This window comes from Lampetra fluviatilis, chromosome 23 (genome assembly GCF_964198595.1).
Source record: "Lampetra fluviatilis chromosome 23, kcLamFluv1.1, whole genome shotgun sequence".
In the NCBI taxonomy this organism is placed as follows: domain Eukaryota; kingdom Metazoa; phylum Chordata; class Hyperoartia; order Petromyzontiformes; family Petromyzontidae; genus Lampetra; species Lampetra fluviatilis.
In genome coordinates this window covers 7116651-7136602 of record NC_136297.1, presented here as the reverse complement: position 1 = coordinate 7136602, position 19952 = coordinate 7116651, and the positions used below count along the sequence as shown (strand labels likewise).

Below are 19952 nucleotides of genomic sequence, written 5' to 3'. Positions count from 1 at the left end.
TGACTTTACCGAAAGAACCAAGAATATGAATCCCTGCAGTCACGAAAGCTTTAAATCAAAATTTAAACACACAGCATTTGAATGCTAAGAGCGACACAGTAATTCAGCCCTGCAATTGCTTGTTCACGCCACTGCTGGTGGAAGGGCCTCCAACAAAAGTGGCTCTAGGCAGCCGCTCTAGAGAGTATTTGGCCTACTCTTCCATGATGGCCAGACATCAACCCACGAGGTGGGAGTGCCAACATTTTACCCCTCCGCGCGTGACCTGCCGATCGACTCACTGTGGTGAACCCCTTTTATACGGCTGCGTGAACAGAGGCAGGGGCGTTGAAGATACTTGCAGCAATGCCGTGCCAGCAGATCAAACCGGCAACATGTGAATTGCTAATCCAGTGTGCCATTACACAATGACAGCATCCCTGCTGTCATTTATAGTCCATCTATGGGTTGATTGGGTTTTTTTCCCTCCCACCATGGGAATGTGGAATTACCACCATCATTGTCTCACGGTCACCAAGAGAGATGCTCGCCTGAGCAGGGATACATTTGCGTTTTGAGAAATCGAAACTGCATCCAATGCACCAGAGAAGGAGAGCTACCTAAGATTTGACATCTTTACATTCGGGTGTATTTACCGGTGACTTGTGCTGAGCCATTCCATCAGGAGACTTATGCCCTTGTAACATCGGTCTCCCAAGGTCATCTGACCTCCACTGAATTATATCTCAAAGTATTGGTTATTGGCAGTCTTTTTTTATTTAGTCAGCACGCCTTATTATTTAAGTCAGAGTCTTGGTCGAGTAGAGCACAACCCGTGGCATTTTAGTCGAATCTCACTCCGTGGATTTTTTTTATCGTGATTGCCTTAGTATAGTCGACTAAAGCAGTCAAACGTTTGGCAAAACACTCGAAGTTATTAAATCTTAGTGTTAAGGGTACGCAATTGGTTCCCTCCCACCCAATAGGTCAGCCAATCATCATAATGAGTAACAAAAAATTGTTTTTGCAATACATACCGTGGAAAGCAAATTGCCAATTTAAGTCCACTGCAGTCTACAATACCGTTACTCACTTATCTTGGTACGAGCGTTTATTCTGACTCGTTCATTTCGTCTCAGCATCGCGCGCCACGCTTAAGCCTTTGTGCGGTCGGCAGTCGTGGTCATCGTCGACTGAAAATGTTACGAAAATAAAAATAAATGAAGGATATAATCATCTCGCAGCCGGCTATGTCAACGTTTTCAACTTCGATTCGTTCGCCGTAGGACTTCGCGTCCGATGCCGTAATTCAGTTCTGGGTTCTGTAGCCAACGTTGCGTCGTTACACTCCCCTCCACCCGACGCAGCCAAATAAATGCAGCCGCCGCGTGAACAAACGAGCAACCGATTCACAGTTGCTTCAAAGCGCCGTCGTGTTGGAGAGCAATATTGCGCACACTGAGCAATTTGGTGGTTTCAGACGTTTCACTACATCTAGTTGCAACCAGCATGATCAGGCGATTGCCAGAATTGGGCAAAAGTCTTCTCCAGTCTTGGACCTTAAATATGTGGTGTAATGTCATCAACACGCGAGCAGGAAGTAGTAGGGGTCTATATATGTACTACTGTGTGGAAATATAATATATATCTTTGGCTGTGTTGGATGGGCAAAGACAAAGATCCCATATATAGCCCGAACAGAATGTTTCAGCAAATGCCGTTAGCGAGCACACATGAAGGCCGGCACGGCACACGAGGGGTGGGTGGCCAGCATCCACGCCCGGCCGCCTTTGTCTCCCCAGTAGCGATATTTACACACCACACCAGGTACCCATTTGAGGCTGTGTCGACCTAGGGAAGACCCATGACCGGTTCAGATAATCGTCACCGGTGTTGGTGGCCGATGAGCGGTGACTCGAACTCGGGTGGCTGGGTTCATAGATAATCGCTGCACCACCGCTCCCCACACGGAGGAGGGTCTACGACTCTTTTCTCAGGCGATCTTGCCCACAAGAATCGGTTAGGAATGTAACCTGTTCCCAGGTCTCCTTGGAATAGAATTGGCGATGCTGCCAGACAGTTCTTAATCTGCGCCTGCAATAAAAGGCCCGGTTTGTTCGTCCTGTCGTCAGCAACACATTTAAAAAGCAGCTGCGGCAGTGGTGACTCACCGCGCATTCATTTATTAGCGAAGATGTACATTTCAATTTAATACAAAGACTGCCGACAACTTGCTGAGCATTCGAATGTGTACGTATATTAATGCAACTCATCACGGTGGCATCTGGTTAAACGGAAGGCATAACATTGTATCCCTTTTTTTGTTTTCGTTTCTCTTAAAGTTTTATATAACAGTGTAATTGGCAATCAGGAGCGAAACGATTATAGCTTCTAATTCGCAGACATCAGCCATCCCCCACTGCATTCCGGGCCGAGGGCTGTTGTGTGTGTTCCCTCGCAAGAGCAAAAGCATCGAGTGCCCAAAATGCATAACCCCCAAAGTCTTCGTGTTCCAATTTGCTGCAGTGGCAGCCGATGGCCTGCGACGGCGAATGGGTCAAAGGGTCGCTTCTGATTGCTGATCAATTTGGTTGCGACAATTTTTCTTTCGACAAACCTGAAACAATACCGCACGCACTGTGGCGACGCGTCCTCCCACACGTCAATTTGTTTGACTGTCGGCCGGTGGCGGAGGGTCTTGACGACACGCGTTTGGCTTCGATCGTTACTTGGCCTCACAATGGCAGGCTTGCGACGTTGGCAACTTCACTCTTTTAGCATTCTCCAGCTAAGTGACATTGAGCCTGGATATTGCTCGCATGAGCATCCACCGCCATGCACACAGCATGTGTCGTAAGGCTGCTGATGGGTGCTGTGAGTGATGGGCAGCAGAGGGGCGGTGCAACTGGATACAGTTGGTTGGACCGTACTTCTGTGCTGCCACACACGTGCTCCCTGCCTTCACCAACCAGTAATGCCCTCCGTGGTGCGGCATGTGCGGATGGTGTTGAGTGGCCCAGCCGTAGGTCTGAGTTGTATACCATCCATCTGCGTAAAAAAAAATAGTATCCAACAAATATATTTATCTCGGCTAAACTGTCAAAATCAGGGCCCTGAAAAAAATCGGCACTCGGGAGGTATTTCAAAGTGAAGATGTGCCACGATGTATGTACGTATGTGTAACTTCTTTTGCATAATACAATGTCAACCCTGCTAAATCGGAGGTGCGAACTATTATACATTGTGGTTACATGTATTTTTGTTTTTAAGGATATATTTTTGTTTTCGTTGCCCAGGGGTATGAATAGATGTTGAAATGAAGGTTGTAGAGGAGGCGTTGAAACCCTCTTGTTGAGATCTGTTTTGACGCTACGGGTAATGGCTTATCATCATTAATTATTGCAGAACATTACAACCGTTTTAATGTAAGATGCTGTGCTTCACCGCTAATTGTGTTGTTAAGAAAAAAACACAATTTGTTTTGCAAATAGCATCTCTGTTATCGCCACTATGAATATCTACTGTTTGTATACGGTACAGTGGCTGGCCTGTGCTATCGGTCTTCGTATAACCCATTTGAATTTTTACAGTTTGCTCAACCATAAAGTATTATTTATGTTTTTGTAATAAAGACATGCTGCCTCCGTAGGCAGTCGCTTAAATTGAAGAATAGATGAATGAACGTTGGCAAGTAATGAAGTGAAGTGGGGTGGGGCGGTGGTGCAGTGCTTTGCGCACCGCACTATGAATCATGTCGCGAACAGAGTTCGATTCCTGGCCAGGGCCAAACATCAGCAGTGAGCGAGCGATATCTGAGACCGGTCCTGTTAAAGCCTCCCCCGTCTCTCTGCTCCCCTCACTCCCTTCACCAAGCCCCCACTGACCAGCCGTCGTGAAGTGTGGTCAAACAATCCTCATGACCGACGCGGCAAGGGAAAAGAAAGACCTTCATCCAGCAGCGAATTGACTGAAAAATAATGAGAAGTTTCTCACGGTCATAGCCACCACTGAGCGCCGGTTTGCACAGAGTAAGAGGGTTCCATTCCTGCCAGTCACCGGGAAAATTCCCACAGTGAATCATTACCAAAGCCTCACATCCGGCACGAAGTTAACGTTAAAGACCGTGCGATGCCATTTCTTTTCTTCACACGATCAAACCATAGCGCGCCCTCAGTCCTCGCACGTAATCCCGCATGTAACCATTAGTCGTCGTCTTCTTCATCACCATCGTCATCAGCGGCCATGGTCAATCCACTGTTGGATGAAGCCCTCCCCCGCTCCGAAGGCATCTCCCGCGAGCCTGCTGTGTAACTAACGGAACACATCGCGGACGCGAAATGTGGAAATCTAACGTCACCCGTATCTCAAATTTCCCAGGACATAATAATAATAATAATAACACGGCACTGCTGGCTGTTTCTCGATAACAACAATCAACCCGGGTGTCCATTGCACGAGGTAATGAATCTCAATGAGCTTTCACGTGGTTAAATAAAGGACGTCGATTGATTGACCGCCTGTAACGTTGGGGGGGAAAGCGCCATTGTGCCTCGTACACCTCATTTGCATCACCCCCCCTCCCCTCTTTGGGGTTTCAAAGTCGCTCGATCCTTGTGGAGACCCCCGGGGCTGCCCGAGGCCATGGAGGGGTCTGGGTTGGACTCCGAGCGGCGTGGGCCGAGGGATTGGCAGGTTGAGGGTGAAAGAAGGGGGAGGAGAGGGCATGGGGTGGTGGGGGGGGGTAATGGGGGGGGAGGGGGGGTTGGTGGGGGGGGGGGCCTGGTAACGTGGGGGGAGGGGGGAGCGATTGGGGGGGGGGACCTGGTAACGGGGGGAGGGGGTGTAGGGATTGGTGGGGGGGGGGGGCTGGTAACGGGGGGAGGGGGGGATTGGTGGTGGGGGGACCTGGTAACGGGGGGGGAGGGGAGGGGGAGGGATTGGTGGGGGGGGGCTGGTAACGGGGGGGAGGAGTGAGTGTAGGGATTGGTGGGGGGGGACCTGGTAACGGGGGGAGGGGAGGGGGTGTAGGGATTGGTGGGGGGGGACCTGGTAACGGGGGGAGGGGAGGGGGTGTAGGGATTGGTTGGGGGGGACCTGGTAACGGGGGGAGGGGGTGTAGGGATTGGTGGGGGGGACCTGGTAACGGGGGGAAGGGAGGAGGCGGGGGGTGTAGGGATTGGTGGTGGGGGGGGGGGACAGCTCCGCTAATGGCCCAAGGTGGGTTTCCATGGCGACGGCCGGAAATCTGGCTAACGATGTGCTGCGGTTGCCAGGCGACGGGCTGCCGTGCTCATGCCGACGGTGCGATGCTGTGTGGGGCTCTCTCTCTGTGTGTGTGTGCTCCGCGGACGACAGCGCCTACACTCTCGCCTGTACGTGAAGTGCGCGTACGATGCCATCGCGTTATCCGCCTGTCGAGGTCTATGGCTGTAGGTTATCCGACTGTGTAGGTTATCCGGTGGGTCATGTGACTGTAGGTAATGTGTAGGTTATCTGTAGGTTACGTGAGAGGTAACGTTCCTGTACACTCTCCGCATGTATTTTAAATGTCTGTAGACTGTGTGGTTGGTTGTACGTTATGCGCCGACAGGTTATCCGATTGCAGGTGATGTGTGTGCACGATCTGCCTGTCGTTGATGTTGCGTGTGTGAAATCTCGCCTGTGGGTTATCCAGTAGTCATTGATGTGTGTGTATGGTTTGCCTGTAGGTCGTGTGTATGATCTGCGTGAAGGTCATATTTGTGTTTAATTCATCTGTATGCAGTATTGTATAAGCCGCCTCTATCATTGATGTGCTGTGAAAAAGGGTCATGGCCCGAAACATCTCGAATTATATAGTTTTCCTCTTTAGACCAAAGTGTTATTGATGTGTTGAACTCTTTGTATACGCTGTGTGTGTGTCATCCGCCTGTACAATTGCAGTACAATTTTGGCTTCATGTTGCCTCTACATTCAACCGCATTTCACGACTGTATAAAAAAAAACAGTGGGAGGTGCATCTCGGGGAACAAAGAGACATGTGGATATTTTAAAGACAATCACAAGTATAGAAAATGGAGCAGGCCTTGAGCCTGCATTTGAGCAGGGGCATGGAGCCGGCAGCACGGAGGTCTGGGGAGTTCTAGACTATGGGGACAGTGGAGGAGAATGAGCGGCACTCCCATTGAACAAAGGTTTACTGGGGGCTTCGACAGAAAGCCGGAGCCGAGAGGGTGTGGAGGGGAGTAGGGTGAGATGAGAGGGGAGAGGTAGGAGAGTGCATGGAGGGGAGTAGAGTGAGATGAAAGGGGAGAGGTAGGAGAGTGCGTGGAGAGGAGTAGAGAGGGATGAGAGGGGAGAGGTAGGAGAGTGCGAGGAGGGGAGTAGAGTGAAATGAGAGGGGAGAGGCAGGAGAGTGCGTGGAGGGGAGTAGAGTGAGATGAGAGGGGAGAGGTCGGAGAGTGCGTGGAGGGGAGGAGGGTGAGATGAGAGTGGAGAGGTAGGGGAGTGCGTGGAGGGGAGTAGAGTGAGATGAGAGGGGAGATGTAGGAGAGTGCGTGGAGGAGAGTAGAGTGAGATGAGAGGGGAGAGGTAGGAGAGTGCATGGAGGGGAGTAGAGTGAGATGAGAGGGGAGATGTAGGAGAGTGCGTGGAGGAGAGTAGAGTGAGATGAGAGGGGAGAGGTAGGAGAGTGCATGGAGGGGAGTAGAGTGAGATGAAAGGGGAGAGGTAGGAGAGTGCGTGGAGAGGAGTAGAGAGGGATGAGAGGGGAGAGGTAGGAGAGTGCGAGGAGGGGAGTAGAGTGAAATGAGAGGGGAGAGGTCGGAGAGTGCGTGGAGGGGAGTAGAGTGAAATGAGAGAGGTAGAAGCAGGAGAGTGCGTGGAGGGGAGTAAAGTGAGATTATAGGGGAGAGGTAGGAAAGTGCGTGGAGGGGATTCGTGAGATGAGAAGTTGGAAAGTGCGTAGAGAGGAGTAGAGTGAGATGAGAGGGAAGAGGCAGGAGAGTGCGTGGAGGGGAGTAGAGTGAGATGAGAGGAAGAGGCAGGAGAGTGCAGGGAGGGGAGTAGAGTGATGAGAGGGGAGAGGTAGGAGAGTGCGTGGAGAGAAGTAAAGTGAGATTATAGGGGAGAGGTAGGAGAGTGCGTGGAGGGGATTCGTGAGATAAGAGGTTGGAAAGTGCGTGAAGGGGAGTAGAGTGAGATGAGAGGGGAGAGGCAGGAGAGTGCGTGGAAGGGAGTAGAGTGAGATTAGAGGGGAGCGGTAGGATAGTGTGTGGAGGGGAGTAGAGTGAGATTATAGGGTAGAGGTAGGAGAGTGCTTGGAAGGGAGTAGAGTGAGATGAAAGGAGAGATGTAGGAGAGTGCGTGGAAGGGAGTAGAGTGAGATGAGAGGGGAGAGGTAGGAGATTGCGTGGAGGGGAGTAGAGTGAAATGAGAGAGGTAGATGCAGGAGAGTGCGTGGAGGGGAGTAAAGTGAGATTAAAGGGGAGAGGTAGGAGAGTGCGTGGAGGGGATTCGTGAGATGAGAGGTTGGAAAGTGCGTGAAGGGGAGTAGAGTGAGATAAGATGGGAGAGGCAGGAGAGTTCGTGGAGGGGAGTAGAGTGAGATAAGATGGGAGAAGTAGGCACCAGGAAAGGTCTTAGTCTATGTACGATGTTGAGGACGGTGAGGGCGATTTTGAAATTGACCTCAGATTGGTTTGGGAGCCAGTGCAGGGATTTGAGTGTTTAGTTAATTTGGTAATGTTCATGGGCATGGGGGAGACACGTCTGGCAGTGGCATATTGAATCATTGAATCATTCCCTGGACACCCTTGCAAACGAGATGTTCCACCTCAAGGAAAAACTTTTCCTGGTGAAAAATATAACATGGGGGGAAAAAATATACAAGAGTCAAAATATGGAGTTGGACGGTGAGAGATTTGTGGAGGCCGTGATGGAGAGAGTCGCAGCAGTGAAGTCGGGGGTCGCAGCAGCAGCTGGGGTGGGGGAAGCGGCATATTTGTGATCTACGTGGAGGTGAACGATAACTCAGAATCAGATGACATGGACGTCTGGTGGCAGAGGAAGGAGATGCTGGGTCCTGGGAGAAGGTGGCCTGCAGAGTGAAAGAGAAGTTTGTGAGACGGTGTTGGTCACTTGGCCTTTTAGCTGGCCATCGAACAAAGACGGTCACCGCATCGCGGGCTTTCAGATGCACTTCTGTGGCCGTCTGGAACGCTCTTCCTTCCGATATTAGGAAGCCACTGGAGCTATGCACTTTTAAATCTAGATTGAAAACTCATTTCTTTAGAACTGCTTTTTGTGTTTGGTTTTTTGTCCTTCCTCCGCAGCTCCAATTGGCGCAGTTAGCGACGTACGGTGTGAAAGAAGTTTTAACATGCAGTACATATACACATACTCGAAGTGCAGGGGTGAGATAGAGGTGAGAGCGACGGACTACAGTGTTGGAGATGATGAGGCTGAGAACGTGGTGGCGCGAGGCACAAGCAACCTTAGTAAAGGATTAAGGTCCTAAGTAGCTCAAGGAGTTTTGCATTCATGGACGATGAAAAAATAGGGCTGCAACAAGTATCAGCTCAAACTCGCATTGTTATCGCAATGCACCTCCGATTAGCACGGTTGGCTATGTACAACATACTGTACATACAATGTAATGAATGAAATTGTCGATTTGAAGCTTTCGTGACTGCAGGAATCCATACTCTTTGGTTATTTTGGTAAAGTCACCCAGGTATAAATAAAATTAAACACATTCTTGCGGAGAGAGCTGGTAGGAACGTTGGGTTGCTCGGTCAATGGCCAGGGTCAATGGCGGCGTGGTGTATTCCGCAAATATGCCCGACTGTGAGGGCGGGCACAAGCCGGCGTGAGTAGGTTAAAAGTTGAGTTTTATAAGGGTACCACGGGGTGACCAGCCCCTCCCCACCCAGCCCCACCCCTAAAACCGCCCACCCAGCCCCACCCTCCCCACCCAGCCCCTCCCCACCCAGCCCCTCCCTGCACGACGGTCGGACGGACACAATAATCCCCTGTGGGCTGGTGTAACCAGGAGGTTCCTACCAGTAATAAAACAAATCGCGACGTTTCGATCGCAACAACAAGCGTCCTTCATCAGGCGGGACAACCACAGCAATGCGACGTTCTTGCTGTGGTTGTCCCACCTGATGAAGTTCGCTTGCTGTTGCGATCGAAACGTCGCGATTTTTTTCTTTTATTTCTACCTCCGTTACTTTACCGAAACAACCAAAGAATAATCAAATTGTCATTTGCCTGTTACCTTATTTATATTTCACGCAACTGTGATATAATTGAGTTGCGTAAGCTCGTCTAGTGCTTGTTTGGCAGCTGACGCACACCAGAGTAAATGTATGCGTTAAGGTACCCCCCCTCCTCCTCCTCGATTGGACTGGCTCCCCCGACTGGGCTGAAAGCGCGGCCATGAAAGACGCGAGACAACGTCGCCTGGACGAGTTGCCAGGGGCGCAGCGACCAATTTCAACCGAGGGGGTGGGGGGCGGTGGCAATGCAAGATCCGACTGTGGGCCCCCTTCCGTTCTCCCAACTCACTTTTGCTGAAATATCAATCCGGATGTTTTTAACCCCCGTAAACAATCATGTGTAGGCAATGACTATATGTTGTTGTTATTATGTTAGTTGCGCCATGTGTTGGGTTTAAAGGACGACAGTCTGACAGTATGAATAAAACAAATATTTCAAGGTATAAAACTGACAATTAAGTTAGCATGCGTATTGCTTTCATGCCGGCCCCATCGGTTTAGGATTTCCCAACTGTATGCTGCTCTATTGATACAATAACCAGATGCGTTCAGCGGGCTTGGTTCATGGTAGAAAGCAGATAATTTTTAATGAATACATTAAAAAAAATCCTTAACATTGTTTACTTGTTTATCCGTTCGTTCGGGGTCCCATTGTGGCCGACTGGGCCCCTACGCGTCGCATGACGCGGCATACCTCTCATAGTTGCGTCCTGGACGAGAACCCATAGATGCCAGGAGTGGACAGAAACTCGGTGAGAAGGAGTTAGATGATGACTTGTCAACACACGCACGGCGAAGTCACAGCGATGATAATCAAATTAATAACGGTAATATGATATCCTAAGCCTGTTGAGCTAACAACTGCAATGATGGCCTTAAATCTTGTGTAATGTGTTCTCTAACTTAATATTACCGTGAGTAATTTGGCCAAGCCAACGTAGGGTACAGACTCTGTAATTTTTAATCAACAATGAGGTCTGTAAATATATATCCATGTACATATGCACTATTTTGTTTTTCTATCGTGACGTGGCTGTTCTTATCTTCTGATATCGATGTAAATAGTTGCTTATTCCAAGGCACTTTACAGCAATGATAAAATTAAGATGACGGTGGATGAGATGGGGTTATTAACTGTATTTTCGCGTTTTTTTTTCCTTCATGTTATCCGTTCTGTCATTGTAAGTAAGAGAACACATTACACAAGATTTAAGGCCATCATTGCAGTTAGCTAAACATGCTTAGGGTATGTACAGTGCCAGATTATCCAAGTAGTAAAAGTAGCATATGATACGGGCCCCGCAAATTCAAAGGTCCCGCGCTAAATGCTTTAAAGCTATCAATTCCGTTTCAGTAATTCTGCACTTCCTCTATTACTATAGTACTATACTGCCTTCAACTTTTATGAACTAGGTGTATAAGGTTAGTGATTTGTCGTATTGTCTGGCTGTATAGCAAATGAAAAAATACAATTACTTTACTATGCAAGTAAAAAAAATGTTTAATTTTTTATTTAGGGCACCTTTATAACATATGTTACAAGCCCCGCACTAGCTTAATCCGGCACCGGATATGTGTCGGATATAATATCGTTATTAATTAAATGATCATCGCTGGTGAATTAACCATATGTGTGTTGACAAGTCATCATCTAATTCCTTTTCACCAAGTTTCGTCCACTCCTGGGATATATGGGTCTCGTCAGGGACGCAACTATGGGTGGGGTATGTGGCAGCATTATGCGACGCATAGGGGCCCAGTCGGCCACAAAGGGACCCCGAATCATCAGATAAACCAGTGCAAAAATGTTGGGTAAATGTATGTTTAAAAATTGTATTTCATTAAAAATGTACCTGCAGTCTACCATGAACCAAGCCCGATTAACGCATCTGGCTATCATCAATAGAGCAGAATAAAGTTGCGCGATCCACCCCCTTTGAGGAAATCCTAGACCGATGGGCCGGCATGAAAGCAAGATGCACGATAACTTAATTCTGAGCATTGTACCTTAAAATCTGGGTCTCTTGAGTCCGCACGTGGGTTTAACTTAACAGCCTAAACTAGACTGGTAAGTGATGGGGAGGCGGAGAGGCCCCAGTTTAGAGGTAAGGCCCTCTCAGCTTATTGATGAAGTTTTGGTTGGGCTTTGGCGGACGTCAGATGATGAAGTGTTTTAATGTGGAAAGGGCGGCGGTAGTGTCTCAGGTGTAGAGAAGAGACCCGTTGGATTCATGCTCAAAATATATTGATTCACGAGAGGTAAAGGTGGAGATATGAGAGCAATTCCACCGCCCCTTCCCTGGCGGCAGAATAATGTGTGCGTGCGTGTCATCTACATGCAAGTGATGGATCTGGCCTGCCTGTGTAGGTGTTCTAAATTGACAGAAACCCAAAAATATATTGTTACACGTGGGAATATATGAATACAGTGCAGTACGTATTATAAACGAAACTGAAAAGCTCTCGATACTCGCCTGTGTAAAACCGTTGGCGCGAGCGCTGTTAGCAAGCGCGCGGTAAGGCTGCCGTGGAACGCAAGAGGGTGGTAATCCCGCACCACCTGTACCCTGAGTATTATTTTTAGGTTGAATCAACCTAGGGGTGGTCCAAGACAGGTACGGGGAGAAAAAAGGCCATTGATGTCCATGGCCAGCAATTGAACCTGCGTTGCTGGGAACGCTTTATTTCCCGCCCACAAAAATGTATCACGATCACTCTTGATGCAGAGCAGGTGCAACTTTTCTTATTAAAGAATGGCCCACTGAAGAGGATACCACAGAGCTACCTCTGAGATCCCTCCCGCTGACCACTGGTCCAAGGGAGAAACAAAAGCGGTTTGCATTGTTGCTCATTCTGTGCGGCGTTTGTCATTTGTTGCATGATTGTATAACATACGTGTGGCCAGGTGAACGCGCGGGTTGCATGTTTAACCATCTCCGGGTGTGGTCTTGTTGTCGGGCAGGTGAACCACATGACGTGGATGCGCACGACCTCGACAACCAAATAAAATGAAAGGCATCTCAAGCAACGGATCCCAGCCCAGCCTCAACTCAGCCCACCCGGGACTAAACCCCACCCACTCGGGCTTTAACTCCGCCCACTCGGTGTTCAACCACGCCCATGCAGGCTTCAACCCCTCCCACCCGGGTCACATGACCCTGGGCTCCACTCACTCAGGAATGAATCACTCCCACCCGGGCCTCTACGCGGGTCACATGACCTTGGGTTCGGCCAACCAGGGGATGGGCCTCGGCCACGGGAGCCTTCACTCGGCCCACTCGGGAATGGGTGCCGTCCACCACCAAGGTCACATGACCCTGGGCCCCACCCACTCGCTGGGCTCCGCCCACCAGGGCATGAACCCGGGTGGTCACATGACGCTCAGCGCAAGTCACTCGGCTCTGGGCTCGGCCCACCTACCGCTGAACCCCGCCCACATGCACGTGCGCCCGCATCCGGCGGAAGGGCCGGACCTGGGGGAGGGATATGGCACGGTGCGACAGCGCCACGTGCTGATGCCCATGGACTCTTTCCCCATGGGACAAGAGCCGCGCGGCACGATGATGCGTCCCGTGGACGAGGCGCTGGCGCGTCAGTACTACGGACGACCGAGCGAGGTGAAAGACCCTCCCCTACGATCGTCGTCCCAATGGTCGCTCACGTCATCTCCATCGCGCCGATCATTTGTTGTTCATCGTTCGATCGTCATCACCAGCTTCGTCAGTAGCACAGCCCGTTTGTGTCATTATTATCGCTTCCCTACCCACCGGGGGAATCATCGCCATCATTATCATCATAATAAAGTTGCATAAATGAAGTCAGACCTGTTCAAATTGAGCCAGTGGAAGGCTCCTTACAAATGTTAATGATTATACTCCTTTTCCACTGGTACATCTGAACCGTGCCAGAACGGGAACCAAACTGAAACCAAACCATGCTACACTGGCCTCACTAGACATTTTAATCTGGCTCCAAGCCAAGCAGGGCCAGTGGCAGGGATAATGTACATTGAGTCACTGCATCACCTGCATCCGTCTCGACTCATTCAGTGGCACAGCTTAGAGTGTAGTTGAATAATACCCTGGCGAGCCAGGCTGGCTCAGCACGGCTCTTACGTGGCTCAGTTGTGCCAGTCCAAAAGAGATTTAGCTTCAAATCAAGATTGAGATATTTAGAGTCCGTGGGGAAAATGCGGCCCGTAGCTATTCTACCTCTCTTCTGATTACATCCCCTGACACTTATATCTGTTCTGAATACATCCCTTTTCAAATAAATCTCCTATACCACGTGTCTATTACACAAACATCTCTTACATCTATTGTGAGTGCATCTGTCACTGTCTTATACTGTCCTTATGAATACATCTACCTCGATATTGGTTTATTTAATATAGATGCGTGTGTGGGCCGCGGCCCTCTGGCTTTTCGTCAGTGCAGCTCGTGACCGAGATTGAAAACTCTTTTCTTTAGAACTGCTTTTTGTGTTTAGTTTGTGGTCCTTCCCCCGCACCTCCAATTGAGGTTGAGGTTGACTATGTACGGTGCGAAAGAAGTTCAATATACACATGCGTAATGCGATCGTCGACGAATTAAGACGCTGCACTGTCCTCCGTCTGCCCCCCTTAGCGCGTCCCGATGTACGACTGGCAGTACGGCTCACGGGGACCGGGCAGCGGTGGCAGCATCAGTGGGCGCCAGCCCCTGACCCTTTGCCCCACTGATGCGGCCCCGCCAGCCCCCGAGGACCGCAGCGAGAGTCCCAGTGGCCTGCGGCAGCTCGTACACTCCATGCAGCGCCTCTTCTTCGCCAAGTCGCACGCGGCGGCAGCGGCGGGGGCGGCCGACGGCACCGCGCCCACGTCCGGCTCGTCGGGCTCGTCGTCCGGCCGGGGCTCGCGCCGCTCTCGCCGCCAGGATGCATCGAAATCGCGTGATGCCTCCTCGCGCGGCCAAGGCGGGGGGCAACCCCGCAGCCGCGAAACCTCGCGCCACCGTGACTCCTCCCGCAGCCGCGAAGAGCTCCACTCTCAGCAGCAGCTGCAGCAGCAGTCGTTGCCGCCACAGCAGCAGCAGCTGCAGCAGCAGCAGCAGCCAGCGCTCCCTTCTTCCTGGGAGCAGCCGCCCACCAGGAGCCGCGACCCATCCCGGCACCGCGAGTCGGCGCGGTCCGGGGAGCCGTGCCGCAGCCGCGAGCAGTCGATTCATCGCGAGCAGTCGCGATCAGCGGCCGAGCATCTCCAGTCCAGTAGCGGTGGTGGCGGCGGCAGCAGTGGGGGCAGCGGGGGATGCTGGGAACCGCATCCTGGCTGGGAGCAGACAGGGAGCGGCTGGGCTGAGCACAGCATTGAGCAGCAGCAACAACAGCAGCAGCAACAGCAGCAAAGGAGACGCGAGCATTCACTTGGACGGCAGCCGAGTTGCAGCCGTGGGGAGCAGCAGCAGCATGCGGCTGCAGCGGCACAAGCCACATCGGCCACGAGCGAGCGCACCCGCAGACGCAGCCGCAGCCGGGACTGGAGGCCCGAGGCGCGGGGCGGAGGAGGGAGGGTGATCGCAGGAGGGTGGAGCTCGGACGACAACCTGGACAGCGACGGGAGCTTTGGACCGGGTGGCAAGATGGCCGTCGGGGGGGCAGCCGTGGTGGGGCCTGTGCCGCATGCGAGGGCAGTGCGTGGGCGTAGTTACCCACCGGCCCTTGCGCCCAGCGACCCCTGGGCTTACTACAATTCGGAGGGGAGGTCCGAGTACCCGCCGCGACACCAGTACCTCCAGGTACCATCCACGAGGCGCACATACACCCACCAAGGCTTTGTGATAGAGTCCCGCGGTGGCTCAGCTTGGATTTGTCAGCGTAAAGGTGTAATAATATCTGCATGTATCACTGTGCGTGGGCTCAAAATGGTAAGACACCAAGGCCATCAGTATTGATGGCACCTGCTAAAAACATCTGGACAACCATCAGCATTTGTTTAATAGGCCCGATTCTGCTAATGAGACTTTAGAGTAGTCAAAGCCAGTCCAGAGTTTGTTTGAATAAGTTTATTTTGCTGGGTAATATTGGCATATAAACCCATTCGACCGATGGACTAAAATATACTAATATAAGCTAGCCTATGGCTGCATTTGTAAAGAAACTCCTTGGAGACGTCCATTCTTAAAAAGGTGACCTCTTTATTTCTAGAGAATAACGTATTTACATCTGCGTAATCAGTCAGACCCGATGGTTTCCACCTCATCGCTCCGCGAACAGTCAGCCTCGATGTTGTCCACCTTGTAGCTTGTTGGTCCCTGGGCAAGCGCCCAGACTGCAGGCCAATGTGTGCACTGGCGGAGCCAGTGGGGGGGGGGGTGGCACATGCCCCCCCAATGATCCGATAAAAATCCCTAATTTCGATCAGATCATTGGGGTTTATTAGTAATAAATTGGCATTTTGTGACCCCCACTGTCACTGTGTAGCATATTATTACGTGCCAGGGACTCTATGAGATGATAGGACAATAGTCTGAGTCCATAATTGGCAATAAGTAACGGCAAAGCAGTTATAAGTGACTCAGATTTGTGTGCAGTTGTGTATACAGTACACGACTTCCCTGAAGGCATTCACCTTCAGCGAGCGCGATGCCGATCACACACGGTTCAAATTCGACCCTCGATCGATGGCTACGCCATCGCCGTACATGCGTCGAATAAAAAGCAAGGGACAAGTCCTTACTTACGAACAACTCCTGTAATTTTTCATTGCTGGAGGGGTTGCCCCCCCTACCTGAAAATCCTGGCTACGCCATTGAACGTGTACACTCTAACACGTTCTCCTTACAGTCCCCTACACATAGGATTTAATTGTTGTTGTCGCCTGCACTTATTTGATTATATGCTTTCCTTTCCTTAAATTGACAGGAAAGTTCATGGTTGAAGCCTTCCTCTACATTTGAATTCAGGGTTTTTTCATAATATTTTCAGAATCGTGGGGTTTTTTTGGGCTTGGTTGTAATTTGAGGTCACTTTTTTGGGCTTCCTCTTCAGGCCCTGCTCCTTCCTCCTTCAGGCCTCACCTCCTTCCTGTTTAGACCACGCCCCTTTCCCGTGACGACCTTCCTCTTCAGGCCCTGCCCCTTCCTCCTTCAGGCCTCACCTCCTTCCTGTTTAGACCACGCCCCTTTCTCGTGACGACCTGCCCCTTCCTCTTTAGGCCCCGCATCTTTCTCTTTAGACCCCGCACCTTCCTCTTTAGGCCTCGTCGCCTTTGCATTTGTGGTGAGATGTATGTGTGTATGTGTATTATAGCGCAGTGGTTAACATGTTGCACTATGAACCAGGTCACCAGAGTTCGAGTCATGCTCACGACCAATAACAGTTACAAATATCTTAATCGGTCCAGGGCCTCCCATAGGTCGACTCAGCCTCAATTGAGTACCTGGTGCGACCTGTAAACATCGCCACTGGGGAGACGAAGCGAGCCTGGCGTGGTGTTGGACACCCAGCCCCTTGTGTGCTGTGCCGGCCTTCATCGGTGCTCTTTCAGAGCACTTGTCCCAACAGTCTGTTAAAGGCTGTCCGGGGATCTATGGTGTATTGTGACCTGTAGGTGAGTTTTATTTTCAGGCATATAAATAAATATCATTGTGCGTGTGCGTTATCTGCATTTTTACGTATATTTTAGCGTGCACAATATGTGTATTGTAGTGTATAAACAAGCACCTATTGCTACCATTGTGTACATTTGCACTGAACATTTTATATTTTGTATTATTTACGTAGTATATTTATCTGATAAAAATACATCTACGAACATCATTGACCGTGTGCATGAATAAATAGCTTTTGCATCCATATTTTCATATATACATGTAATCTTAATTATAAAGCAGAAAATGCATCTGCTTGTTTGTGTGAAGCAGCAAAAACTCTCAAACGCTGAGCTCTGGCGTCATGAAATTTGCACAGCTTATGCTGTCTGGAATCTCTAAGTCAATGCGACTATTTTCAGCTCGCTACGTCATTCCCTTTTGTTGCCAAAATCGACCTTACTTATTAAGTGGCTTAAGGTTGAATTTCCTTGAGTGAAAAACATCCGATTTAGAAAAAAAATCTCGCGACGTTAATTCTTAATAATTTTGTTCAGTCAGAGATGCTTATAATTGTGAAAGTGTTCTAACGTTGTGTTTCCTCATCGCGTGTTTCAATAGTGAAAGATTTACAATGTAAGTTTGTGTAAATTCAAGGAAACTTTTCGAGATTTTTGAATAAGTAAACGCGAAGGTAAATCAATATTGCTGAGCCGAATCAACTTGGAGTAAAAATGTAATGTTTGCTTGATAACGTTTTTGTGACATTTCCTACAGATTCCATCCATTTCGTACATTTCCTTGCTTATACTCGACGAATATCTGTGACAGCAATGCCAAAAAAGAAGAGACCAATTTTTAATCAAACTCAAATGAACACAAAACATCAAAAGCTGTCACGAGCCGTTTGGAAGAGAAAAGATCATGAGCACGTAAAGCGCACAAAACTCAACAAGCTGTTCGACGAAGCAACGAAACTGCTGAGGAAACAGAGGCGCAACTTGCTGAACAACGATTGCGAACTGCTACAAGACGAAGCAACGAGACTGTTGAAGAGCCGAACGAGCGCCGAACACCTGAACGCCTACGAGCGTCAAATTCGAGAGCTATTGAAAGCGAGGAGCAGCGACAGCAACGAATTCAAAGTGATTTAATTGCTCACCAGAAACGAATTTTGGCTGAAACTGTTGAGGCTCGCAGATATCGACTCCAGCAGGAGAGAATTCGACAAGGCGCCTCACAGGCAAGAAACTGTCTATATTTGAAGGACGAAGCATTCAATTATGATCCTGAATTGGATTATTCAAACATTCCTCCGATTGTCATTGGTAGAATGACTTTGAAGTGCACCTTTTGTGATGCGCTGAAGTTTGAAGGCGAGACACTAGGATTGTGCCATTCCGGTCGTTAGATTTGGTTGCCAGAGCTTCCGGAATTGCCAGAGCTATTGAAGAGCCTTATGAATGGTGATCATCAAAAGTCGAATGAATATCTAAGCCTGATCCGCAAATACAATTGCAGTTTGCAAATGACTTCGTTTGGAACATCTGTGCCTATGCCTCAGTCAACTGGATTCATGCCAACTTTGTAAATTAAAGGTCAAGTTTACCACAAGGCTGGCTCTCTCTCCTATCACTGCCCAACGAAGAGTCAAGGTTCCTACAAAGTTACTTTCTTGGCGACGAAGAAACTGAAGTACAGCGTCGTTGTGCTGTGATTCCTGGCACCAGCAAAAGTTTGATCGCTTCCTCGCAAAAGATGCTGCACAAAAACAATCGCTACGTTCAGCAATTCAAAATGGCACTTGACGATAATCCAAGTGAAGGCCTAAAGATCGTCATTAAGGCAAACAAGAAACCAGCATAAGGCCATGCACATGTCTTTAATGCACCGGTAGTCAATGAAGTCGCCATCATCATTGCTGGAAATTATTTTGAAAAGTGTGATATTGTTTTGACTATGCGTAACAATGATCTTAAGAGTATTTCCGAGATGCACATTTCGTATGACGCCTTGCAATATCCGCTGATGTTTTCACGTGGCGAGGACGGATATGCCATCAACATGAATCAAGTTCAGCCAGGAATGTCAAATAAAGCCAACAAAATGGTGTTGGCAATGTCGTACTACGCCTATGGATTGATGGTGCGATTTAATGAGAACCGATTGCTAAATTACCGACAGTTACTGCATCAATATTTGGTTGACATGAATGCTAAGATTGAGACTGAAAGATTGCTCTTCATCCGATTGAACCAAAAGAAACTTCGTGTCGATGATTACATTCACTTGAAAGATGCGATTGTGAACGATGGCAATGCATAAAATCACGTTAAGTTAGTGATTCTGCCATCGACATATACCGGAGGGCCACGAACCATGCATGAATATGCTCAAGACGCCATCACCTACGTTCGTCATGGAGGCAAGCCGTCATCATTCATCACGTACACGTTAAATCCTAATTGCAAAGATATGGAAGAGAATTTGATTAACGGCCAATCAAAAACGGACCGACATGATTTGATGGCAAGAATTTTCCAGCAGAAGCTCATCAAATGCATGAATGTTCTCATCAAAGGCGAAGTTTTTGGCTCTGTTAAATATTGGCTTTATTTCGTCGAGTGGCAAAAGAGAGGTCTTCCACATGCACACATTTGTATTTGGTTGACGAATGGACTCAAAACAAATCAAATCGACGACATCATCTCTGCTGAAATTCCCGATCCCGACACCGATAAGAAGCTTCATGACATCGTCATTAAAACATGGTACATGGTCCTTGCGGCGCTTTGAATTGGCAGTCTCCAATAATAGATCACGCCCCCCCCTTCTCTCTCGCCCCCTACTGCCGAGTCCTATATAATCTCGTGCCACGGCAGGTCTCTCGCCTACTTCAGCAGTTTCTTTTCTTGCTGTGGTTGTCCCACCTGATGACAATTGCTTGTGTTGCGATCGAAACGTCGTGATCTATTATTTTTCTACCAACGTGACTTTACCGAAAGAACCAAAGAGTATGGATTCCTGCAGTCACGAAAGCTTTAAATCAAGATTGAAACTGGAAAAATCAAGCTCTCCAAAGAATTCTGCAAAATTTGTCTTACTCTGAAGAGTCTCATCAATTGCGTGTATCCAAACATCAGAGCAA

The 19952-nt window shown here is 49.3% G+C and overlaps 1 protein-coding gene across 6 annotated transcripts in view; it reads left to right on the top strand.

Annotated features, from left to right (window-relative positions):
• The window catches only part of LOC144940676 (uncharacterized), a 52571-nt gene that overhangs the window by 9732 nt on the left and 22887 nt on the right, over nucleotides 1–19952 (top strand). For 2 of the 6 annotated variants that reach the window (XM_078866969.1, XM_078866973.1), the window contains exons 2-3: nucleotides 12202–12856; nucleotides 13865–15010. In XM_078866969.1, coding sequence (XP_078723095.1) covers nucleotides 12248–12856; nucleotides 13865–15010 — 1755 coding nt within the window. In that variant the 5' untranslated portion in view covers nucleotides 12202–12247. Of the gene's footprint in view, nucleotides 1–5178; nucleotides 5197–5227; nucleotides 5352–5472; nucleotides 5491–12201; nucleotides 12857–13864; nucleotides 15011–19952 lie in introns of those variants that run through there. The other 4 variants (XM_078866972.1, XM_078866970.1, XM_078866968.1 and 1 more) reach the window with 4 other exon arrangements.